The sequence below is a fragment of the Lytechinus variegatus genome, chromosome 11 (assembly GCF_018143015.1).
Source record: "Lytechinus variegatus isolate NC3 chromosome 11, Lvar_3.0, whole genome shotgun sequence".
In the NCBI taxonomy this organism is placed as follows: Eukaryota; Metazoa; Echinodermata; class Echinoidea; order Temnopleuroida; family Toxopneustidae; genus Lytechinus; species Lytechinus variegatus.
In genome coordinates, this window is record NC_054750.1 from 32,582,765 (window position 1) to 32,594,451 (window position 11,687).

Sequence of the window (11,687 nt, forward strand, 5' to 3'; positions counted from 1 at the left end):
GCGTAGGGCTCTGCCGCTTCGCGGCGGAGCCCTGTAGGGTTACTATCTCACATGCTTTGAGCTTTATTTGTATGTAGGATGAAACTTTCTTTAAAAAGATCTATTATCATATGATGTCTAACTATTGTACAAAATTACTCAATCATTTACTGTTTTACTCTTATCATATACTAGTAGTGGCACATGGATTGGAAAAGTAGATTCCCTTTGCTTTTTCTGATATTTGCATTATATGGCCCTGCTTAACCAGTTGCTCATATTTTTTCTTTCAACACTTGTTGATTATTAGCATTAGTAAATAAATAAAACTTTCAATGACTGTATTAATGTTTTTTTTAAATAAACAATTGTAAGTACATAAAAGATACGGTCAAACATTGATGTGCAGTGTACCATTGCCTTTTGATCTGCAGGACGATGTGGTGAGGTCGTTCAGTTTAAGCTATCGGATATTGGTGAAGGCATAATGGAGGTAGTGGTTAAAGAATGGTAAGTGATTATCATATTTTTCATAGGGGCATACATACTCGTAGAATTCCATGGACTGACAGAGTAAGCAATGAAGAGGTCCTAAAAAGAGCTGGTATGGAGAGAAAGCTCATTGTAGATATAAGAATAAGGCAAATGAATTTTGTAAGACATGTAATTACATGTAGAAAGGACAGTCTTTAAAATATAGCATTGACGGGGAATAGTGAATAGTGACTATTCCAAGCAATAGTGATTCACCATCCCACATATGCTTTTCTGTGTTAGTGATCATCCGAATTATCGGTTTGAGCCAAGATTTCATGATTTCCCAAAGATAAGTTTACATTAATGTACCAGATCTAGATCCATTATGGTAACAATCTTGATTTTAAAGACTCTCTTATGAAATAATTGTGCCTGCAACTACTTTCTTTACCTTGTTTTTGTTTTGTAATCCATGTATTGACTTGCCATTTCTTTAGAAAGGAAACGGTGGACCTGGCGGCCGTTTCATAAAGCTGTTTGTAAGTTAAGAGCGACTTTAAGAACGACTGGTGATCATTTATTGTGGTAAATAGTATATTCATTGGCCATGGTTACGGGCGTAAGAAAGGATCACCAGTTGTTCTTAAAGTCGCTCTTAACTTACGAACAGCTTTATGAAACACCCACCTGGTCTCTTTATGTATGTATATATATATATATATATATTGTATAATTGTCTTTGAACTTGAATAAAGTCATGATGAAACAACATTGTGAAACTCCCACCCCATGGAATTGATCTTTCAACCTATAGGTACGTCTCAGAGGGAGACACAGTGGCTCAGTTTGACAGCATATGTGAAGTGCAGAGCGACAAAGCCTCGGTGACCATCACCAGCCGGTTTGATGGGGTGGTCAAGAAACTTTACTACGAGCTCGAGGAGACGGCTAACGTTGGCATGCCCTTGGTCGACATTGAAGTAGCTGGAGGTAAGAATGTAATAATCATATGCTTTATTCATAAAAATGTTTCTGGGTGCTGGATACTATTACACTGACTTGAGCATGGCTACACTGACCAGGGCCCCATCTTACAAAGAGTTACAATTAATCTGATCAATCTCAAGTATATGGAAATCCATCAGTGTCATTAATTTTTTTTTACACGATATATTTGCACAATGTGTTTTGTAAACAGAGAGAAGCACACTGAATTTTTAAGAAAACGATGGAGGTGTGTAAACGCATCGTATCTAGAATATATTTGAACAAGCAAATTTTATATGTTTGGGTTGCTGGCTTTCCATAGTTGTGATTGATCGGATCAAGCATAACTCTTTGTAAGATGGGCCCTGGTTCTTGAGCATTCAAGAAATTGCTACCTTCATACCATCTACTCAATTACTACACTCAGGTACAGAGTGGCAAATGTAGATCAATGACTTGTCAAAACTTCATATGTTGGTTTTCAAGGATCAGCAAATAGATGAATACAATTTTAGGGTCAATTAAACTGGGATTGTTTCTTTTTACCAAAGAATTATGAATGTTAATTTTGTGATGATTTTCAAGTATTAGTTCCTATTTCATAAAACTCTCACATAGTATAAAGGGTATGAAACTATTAAAGGTCAATGGTCCTTTCGTGTTCATTGTTAGAAAATACATTTTTAAGGTGCACTAGAAGGATTAGTATGGAGTGAAGTTTATTTTTCATTCCTGATGTTGGCAGGTCAACATTAACCAAACACCAGGGGCCCATTTCATTAATCTTGTTACAATTACAAATAACTATAGTTTAAAGCTACTGAAATCCTTCAATTTGATTGGCTGGTAGTATACTTGTTATAGAAATCATGCATTTGTTATTATAACAAGTCTTTATGAAATGGGACCCAATTCTAAGGTACATTATAAACAGCATTTCCCAATCACTTTGCCCCATCATGCAAATTCAAAACCAAGGGGGTGTTTCACAAATATTTACATGTAAGTATGACTTAGAGTCACAATTAAGTGCCTAGTTGCATGTGGTATAAGGCATGACAGCTTTGGTAGATCATACACTGTACAAAGAGGACGCGTACTACTGCGTATTAATCAATAAGATTGCATATCATATGCATCGACATTTAAATGCAACTCTAAGTCATACTTAATCTTTGTGAAACACCCCCAGAACTATGTTATCTTTGATTACATTCAAGGGGAAATGAACTGTGTGTGGTCTCATTGAATGTGTGTTTTAAATAAATAGACTTAAAATATACATTTTCAGATATCTACTAATATTAAAGAGAATAAATTGACCTATAATTGTATTTGTAAAGAGAAACAAAAATGTTTTGAGAGGAAAAGTAATTGTTTTGCTACATGATTATTTCGGTGTAAATGTATTGAGTAGTTAATTAACATGTTATCATTCAAGTGGGTCTATATTACTAGACTACACTAGCATTATGGGTCAGGAAACTGGCCAGGTATGAATAGTTGAGGACTCGAGATGGCACTATTGGTTCTTATCTGCTTTAAATGTAAACTGTAGGTGCATCGGCAAGTCAAGAGGGGGATGTGTCGGGAGAATCATCAAGTGACTCAGATAGTGATGGTGAACGGGAAGCGGTGTCCGCTACCAGAGGCAAAGCTAGAACTCTCAGTACTCCAGCCGTCAAACGTCTTGCCATGGAACATAACGTAAGAAATATATGAATTCCTTCTATTATTTTAAGTGGAAGCTTATCGATGTTAAATGAGGTCATCTGCGATGGTCCATTGTTTGCTTTGTTGGTCAGACATAGTCAATGAAGATGTTAAGATAATATTGTTGATGGAATCATTTAGACAGTTATGCTTGCTGCATTGAATAGCATTTTTATATGTTAACTTTAAAAAATCAATGAATAAATAAATGGATTAATAAATTGATCAATTAATAAATGGATGTATAAATAAATGAGTAAATTAACCTGTATGTATATTCTTTCCTAAGACATATGTGTAAACTTGAATTGAAATATAACTATAAGACGAGTGACACGGTGTTCATGTTACTGTTCTCAGATATCATTAAATGATGTACAAGGCACAGGTAAAGATGGTCGAGTACTCAAAGAAGATATGCTGCGTCATATAGAACAATTGGAATCGGGAGTTCCTCAGTGGACACCAGGTTTGTTTTCATTGTAATTCCTGCATAACAGAAAGTAAATAAGTGATTAAGTAGATTCTAATCCTGCTTCCATATCAGTAAATTTCCATTTAAATTTCAAATTATTTTTACAACGTATATACAGAGATAATGTTTAAAACCTGTCTAAGATTTTGGTAAAGTATTGGAGTCTGACTTAATGTTCCAATCTTCCAAAAGTATAACAACTTCATTTTATTTTCAAATCCATTGACTTTTATAACTAAATTGTAGCTTTGAGGGTATTTAGCGCCCTTTTTTTGTAATTTGCATTATTTGGACTAGTGATTGCATATAACAAACATATCAACAAAGATTTTGTGTTAAAAGTTTCTCCCATTTCATTTGAGAGGAGTGTTTTTACTTGTATACGTAAAAAATGCGATGCAGTTATTTTCATTTTTGATGGGATCCCGACTGAAATAAATTTGAATATGATATTGTAAAGTAAACCTCAGAATGGCTGACGGGGTAGGCGAGTCAATTTACTGAATCAATGCTGAATCCTTCATTAAAGATGAATGAAAGTAGTTGCAGTAAACACTGATTTCACAAGAAAGTCTGTAAAACCAGGCTTAACTGTCACTATATCATCGAGGATCTAGATCTGGTACAGTTACATAAACTGAACTTCGTGAAATCTTGAAATCTACGCTCACACTGAAGATCACCAACACAGATAAGCACACATGGGACGGTGTAATATTATTGCTTTTAATGTCGGCCATACGCTTGACCCAAATCCTGTGCTTATTTGCTAATTTCTCAGCAATTATACAATTTCTTCCAGAATCCTTTGGCACATATTCTTTATTTATACTAACAGAACTTTGGTAGTCATTTTATTGGATTATGTATGAACTCATTTTGAAAACTTTACCACAACTGACATTTATCTTTGAAATAATGTATATAATTTCTTTGTTGCTCTAGTTGCTGAGGAACTTGCACCTCCACCATCACAAGCCTTCCAGCCAACGCCCAAAGCCCCACCTCCTGTCCCGCCCCCTGCCACACCCACTCCTGTACCTCAGCGAATCCCTGTCCGGGCCGTAGCCGGCCAGGACCGGACAGAACCCATCAAGGGCATCCGTAAGGCAATGGTCAAGGCTATGGTCAAATCTAATGCCATTCCTCACTTTGGGTACAAGGATGAGGTGGACGTGACAGAGTTGGTCGCTCTGAAGTCACACTTCAAGGCAGCCGCCGCAGCCAGGGGTATTCAGTTCTCTTTCACACCAATATTTATTAAGGTCAGTGAGTCTTTGATTTTCAGAGATAATAGAGTTGTGGGGAAAGATGGGAAATTGTTATATTAGCAATCAAGATCTGTTCATGAAATTCCAGAAGAATGTTGTTTTTAAAAATTGTTAAAGGTTACCTGAAATGCAGCCTATCTAAAAGAAAACTAATGACGTTTCCAAAGATTTTTTTATTGTGGATTTGAATATATTAACCTGTTATTCGTGAATCAAGCTGCATATTGGTAGACAAAGTGAAATGGCCAAATATAGAATTATGAGAAGAAAGTTGGAGGGAAAAAAAATCTGCATGTTGCATTGAGAGAGAGAGAGGATGAATAAGAATATCATGTTTTGTTTTACATAATTTCTGTATTAACCAGAATTTTAATAACCAGATATTTTCTGTATTTTTTATATGTTCTTTCTGTAAATTTTCTTCAATTTTATTAAGCAAAATTTTGTATGTATGTATCCTCTCTACAGGCAGCATCGATGGCCCTTTCCTTCTATCCTGAGATTAACATGAGTGTAGATGAAAAATGTGAAAATATAACATTCAAGGTAAGAAGTTAGTTTCTTTGAAGTACTCCAGTTGACAGGTCATGTAACCATGGTCTCTGGAATCGTTAGCTCTTTTACTATTCTTCAATTATGACGACAGTTCGAGTTGCCAATTTGATGTGGTGGTGAAGTTTGTGACTTTTGAGGATTTTTCCTCTATAGGAGGGCATGTAATACAGATTTTTATAGAATACATCATGGATAAAGAGTTTGTATCACCATAAGAAAAAGCAAAAAGAGACATTTTGGGGGGTATTTTATAGTCCATCAAAGGGAAAGTTATTCACATGTGACATCACACATCCTTGTCGCATTGCCAATTGGAGAATCTCCATGGCATTAGTGATTGCAATATTAAAATGCTCAACTTTCTCATTATTTGTCTGATTTTTCTCAAACTTTCTTTCTTTGTTCTTATTCTTTGATTTTTCTGTTTTGACACGAGCCTACTTGTTCCAAAGGGTTCATTCCCCTTTAAGTTGATCTACAGCTCTGCCATAGTATCATATGAGTTACACAGGATCCTTTTTTTGCACACAAACCAATCTCAGAGCTAGTTTAGTTAGTTGTTAAGATTCTTAAATTATCATTATTATTGATGCTGATCATTATACCCTCGCTCTCCTCCAACTTCTAGGCTGCCCATAACATTGGCTTTGCCATGGATTCACCTCAGGGTCTAATAGTACCCAACGTAAAGAACGTCCAAGCCTTGACACTCCTGGAAGTAGCCCAAGAACTCAACAGGCTCATGGCTCTCGGAGTCCAAGGCAAACTGGGACAAGATGATCTCACAGGGGGCACGTTCACACTCTCAAATATAGGCACGGTAAGAGCATAGTCTACGAACTTTCAGTAATCTAGGGAGTATTTCATAAGTGTGTGGTCAGTCGTTTTTATTAGTGATTGTTATAAACTGAAGTCCTTGGATCTTATTAGACATAAGGGAATGTTCACTCTCTCTAATATAGGCACATTAAGACCTAAATTTTTTTTAGTTCATCAAGAGCGCATTTCAAAATTTTTGCAAGTGTGTTCTCGGTACTTTTCATGAACAACTGTTATAAACTACTATGATCCTTTCATCTGATTAGACTTCGAGTAACGTACAGACAACTTTTGTGAAATGGCCTCCAGGCATTATATCCTTAAGTATGACATAAATAATATGTTTTCTAACAGGAAAGGGATATAATTAATGGAAGTGCATCAAAACTTTGTCTTGCAAGGCGGAGAAGTAATCTCATACTAACACCTGTCTGATTCTAAAAAAAAAATATCCCACAAAAGTATGTATGATACATATGTTTATTAGTTGGTAGAGTAAACAAAAAAATCAGTAATCTGCCAAATTATTCCCCTTATACTAGTGGAATATTCTTCACCGTGATTATTTTTTGTCATTTAGATTGGTGGAACATACGCAGACCCTGTTATATTTGCACCTGAAGTAGCTATTGGAGCAATAGGAAGAATACAAGTAAGTTGTAGCTTTGTCACTAATTAATCACTTTACTGATGAATGATAGTTTGAAAATGAGCTGGGTTGATTAATAGACTTATCAAACATATATAAGGGCACTGCACAAATCTCACTCGGTCGTCAAAATGAACAATATTTTCACGCAGGCTAGCTTCAATAATCTTTACGAAGCGTTGAGATAATGGTTCAATCACAGAGATTCTATAGCCCCTCACATCAAATGGTTTCTGAATCCAAAGTTGAAAAATGACAAAAGAAAGACCAATGAAAATCAGATGGGATTAAACAAACTTACCAGTTTATTACACATGTCCTTCACAGGCATGTTAAGTGATAAAGTGATTGGCTCAATCTCAAAGAATCTCCAGTCATTTAGAATTTGAATCTTACCAGGGGGACGTTTCATAAAGCTGTTCGTAAGAGTGACTCTTAGAACGACTGGTGATCCTTTCTTACGCTCTTAACCATCGCCAATGAATACCATTTACCACAAGAAGGGATCACCAGTCGCTCTTAACTTACGAACAGCTTTAGGAAACACCCGCCAGGCACCCATCATTTTTTGGTTGGAGTGTTGCAGAGTGTGAAAAATGCAAAATGATGCTAGGTCATGGTCAGATTCGAACCTGTGACCCCCTGATCATAAGGTGAGAGTCAGAACTGCTACCCCACGACTCTTCCCTAATTCTGGGGGTGTTTTTGAAAGATATAAATGTGACAAAAGTCATGCTTCATGGAAACTTGCACACGACATTTAACGTGCAATATTGTTGATTACTTTGCTTGCAACAGTGAATTGATTTGTCTCTTTATGGCTCTGTGGTAGAGCGCCTGCCTCATGACCAGGAAGTCGCGGGTTCTTCCCCCGCCCGAGTCATACCAAAGACTTTAAAAAATGGGACCTTCTGCCTTCTTGCTAGACACTCGGCATTTAGATTTGAGAAGGGTACTAATAATATGTTATGTTATGCAGGGCCTGCAGGATGAACAGCTGAAGAGGCTACCCTGGGTTAATAAGAGTTATTATTTATTATTTTACATTTCAATATTTGTGATCCTCCCGCTGGCACCGTGCTCATTGGTCTCTTTCCCTCTGCTTTCTCAGGTACTCCCAAGGTTCGATGAAGACGGTGACCTGATCAAAGCCCACATCATGAAGGTCAGCTGGTCGGCGGATCACCGGGTCTTGGATGGCGCCACCATCGCTAGGTTCTCTAACCAATGGAAATCATACTTAGAACAACCTGCTACCATGCTCATGGACTTGAAATAGATATATCAACAATGCTGCTGAAATGTTGTGACAGTTCTAACATGGATATCCTAGTTCACCACTGCACGATGCCATTTTCTATTCATCATTTCCCCCTCAGCGGATGGTGACGGCGACTATTCACTCAGGCAATGAATTTGTCTGCTAGATGTTGGTTTGGGTTCATGCTTAAGACTGAAATGTGTTACGATTGATCCTGTATTCAGTGTAAAGTGGTTTGTAAGAGCGTCTGCACTTTGTGTCTCATGGAGTCCCCAAAGATGCGTATGGTATCCTATTTGCAGTAGGCCTATTTCATTCTGATTTACCTCACTAAACTGCATGATAAAAAAATACTGTTTTTCCAACAGTGTGTTACTACACATGTGAAAATACTGTGTTTTTACCCAAAAATATCATATTCATCCCTAAGAATACTGCAATAGTGTTCACAAGACTCCCTTAGTTTGTTGCTTACAACACTATGGAGGGCAGTTATTAAAAGGAGCTATATAAATGTTGATAAAACATTGGATATCTAAGGTATCTCGACAAACATTTAAGCTATGTGAAGCCCACAATTTTAATGGGAATCCTTGTCAGTCTTTCCACTTAGAATTTTCCCATTTCGGGATCCACCAAAATCACCCAACAATGGTGACTGGTGTAGCCAGAGTGAAATTGTGCACGCAGTGAAGCCATGGACGTGTCTTGTTACGGTACCTTAATGAGGAATTATGTCAACATGTTGCTAATAGTTAATATCAGATGGTCTGGTTTTTCGTTATATTTCGGGACAAGAATTGTATGGCATGATCAATTTGGTTTTATGTAATGGGGAAAAACCTTATAAAGGTATTGGGTCATCTTAAAAGCTGCAAATGAATACATGTCTGAAAAAATTGGTGAATATACAAGCTGTTAGCAATTTTAGCTCTCCAGATTTCACAAAAAACACAAATTTTGAGGATATACTGGAGGGATCAAAGTGAGTAATGTAACTTATGATGTTACAACACCGAACATTGTCTTGGGAATTACGCGAGACTATTCAAGAATGAAATTTTGGTTGAATATCTAGACACTCGGTAATCAGCTTCTAATATCACTACCGGTGTATTTTTTTCCATTGATTTTTGCCTCTTTGGACACTGAAAATGAAGACAATTTCTCTTTTGTCTTAAGGTTGCACAGTGATGCATTGCCTGTAAAGATCTTACGGTGCATTGCTTGGTTGTACATTAATGCAATCCATCTGCTCTGACTCGTAACGATCAATAGTACTCTAAAAAAAATTGTAAAAATAGGGAAATAAATTGGTTGTGGCTGAATCTTCATTCTTTACTTTTTTTTCTAATTGGGGTTTGTGGCATTTCTTTTTTTTTTCATTGGTCTAACCAATTTTTTCAATCACCTATTGATGTAACTTTTTTATATTGTTTATTTTCATTTCAATCATGGAATGTTACTGGTAGACGTTGTGAAAGTATATCAAATCAATTGCACAAATTCAAAACACTGAATGAAATTAATCAGACGATCTCCTTGTCTTGTATACCGGGCCCTATTTCATAAAACTCATTTTCAGTCGTAAAAGGTATGAGCTGCTGTGATAAGCTACCCAACTCATGACATTTTATTGGCTGAGAGCAAATTTGTTATCAAAATTGAGCATTTGTTATTGATGACATGTTTTATGAAACTGGGCCCCGGGTGAGTTCCTAATGCTGATGTGTGCCGTTGTATATAGAAATACAGACTTATTTTTGGATTGTATTGTTTTACAAATTATCGTCATCCATTAACATGTGTATGATTATTCTCATATCCCAGAGGCGCAATGTATTTCTGTATTTATTTCATGTATAGTTTTTAATGTCATCTGTTCATTTGCATTCTATGGTGACTTTAATGAGACCCATTCAGAAATGAAAATTGAGACACTTAGATTATATCAATGGAAAGTATACAATGTAAACAATAATTTATGAAATTGCCGGTTGAACTTGCTGTTGGCTTATTCATATCATGCCAAATGAAGCATTAATGGAGCAGTGATGGCATGGCTCAACAGACAGGTGCCCAAAGTATGAACCACAAGAGCCAGGGTTCAAATCCCACTGGAGCGGTAGTGTTCCTTGGTGTGACACCAGTCTACATTTTCCACTCTCCACCCAGGTGTAAACATGTAAATTACAATCAGTTTTCCGAAGTATTACCCTGGGACCCGGTTTCATAATAACTAAGAGTAACAATTATGGTAACTGCAGAATGGTTGCTGTTGAAATCTTATTTGAATGGCAGCTGAAGCGTTAACAGTGGTATTTAGCATAATTGCAATTTCTTTATGAAACTGGCCCCTAAATCTCCTGCACTTACCGCACAGAAACGTTGTTAGTCAGGCGCGTATCCCGCATCTGATCCTACAAAGCATTTCATGGACCCAATTGTCCGGGGACAATAGTGACTCCATAATGCTTGTGCATGGGATCATACATTTATTTGTCATAGTTGATGCTGGATACGCTAGTGTTTAATAGTGCTACCAATGTGCTAACAGAGGCCCTGTTTCAAGTGATAATGTGGCAGCGATGCCTAATTTTCTAACAATGCATTACTTACACATTGAAATAAATGTGTGGATTTCTCGATCAGAAAGATGTGACTTGGCTTACTGTTAGCGTTTTGCTAGGCTATCAATGTTTCTGTGCGGTCGGCACTGGTTGTTCACCGAGGGGAACTGTCCCCTCTTCACTTGCGTTTTGGAGCATGTGGTTCCAATAGCATTTGTGCAATAGTAAAATGGGAAATACACATCTTCTCCATGCATCTTTGTATTCAAAGTTCATTAAGCTTTCCATAGGTAGAAAATTCTTATTACATTGGGTCTTTGATTATCAAATAAATAATGCAATGAAGTGCTGCATTTTTGCGTTATTTCCTGTCAATGTACGAATAATGACAATGCCTCATTGACATTGAATATCAATTAAATATATTCTATAAGAATAAGACATTTAAATGTCAGAGTATTGAGGAGGAAGAGAGTTCTTGTTTATCTTGGGGATAGAATGAATATTGGTTGCGGGTGTAAGATTACAGTATCAAGAAAGTCTGGATGTTCTTTAAAAAAAACTTGTTATGAAAACATGAACGTACATGTCAAAAACTACTGTTATAAGCTATTGAAATGGTGCGATTCCATTGGTTGAAAGTAAATGATAGAATTGCAAAATAAAAACGTTATGGATACGAGAAAAAGGTTTTATGAAAATAGGAGTAGATTCCGGTTTAAAGAAGTTCATTGCCATTAACAAATATGACAATCCTGCAATGACTTTCTCATTAACCAATCAAATGCATGCATTTCAGTAGCTTTTAACAGTTGAAATTATTTAGTTATTATAACAAGTTTCATAAAATTGGACCCAGGTTTAGATGAAATTTAATGTTATGTAACTTCCAAATGTTTATGACGAGATTGAATTATGCGATTAAAATGCA

At 36.5% G+C, this 11,687-nt stretch overlaps 1 protein-coding gene across 2 annotated transcripts in view; it reads left to right on the forward strand.

The window, feature by feature from the left end:
* Positions 1–11,106, forward strand: part of LOC121423701 (lipoamide acyltransferase component of branched-chain alpha-keto acid dehydrogenase complex, mitochondrial-like) — a 28,302-nt gene extending 17,196 nt beyond the window's left edge. For both annotated transcript variants that reach the window (XM_041619128.1, XM_041619129.1), the window contains exons 4-12: positions 414–489; positions 1,271–1,446; positions 3,002–3,150; positions 3,517–3,625; positions 4,577–4,896; positions 5,371–5,448; positions 6,086–6,277; positions 6,857–6,928; positions 8,037–11,106. In XM_041619128.1, the coding sequence (XP_041475062.1) occupies positions 414–489; positions 1,271–1,446; positions 3,002–3,150; positions 3,517–3,625; positions 4,577–4,896; positions 5,371–5,448; positions 6,086–6,277; positions 6,857–6,928; positions 8,037–8,204 (1,340 nt within the window). In that variant the 3' untranslated portion in view covers positions 8,205–11,106. The remainder of the gene's footprint in view (positions 1–413; positions 490–1,270; positions 1,447–3,001; positions 3,151–3,516; positions 3,626–4,576; positions 4,897–5,370; positions 5,449–6,085; positions 6,278–6,856; positions 6,929–8,036) is intronic.
* The last annotated feature ends 581 nt before the right edge of the window (positions 11,107–11,687 follow it).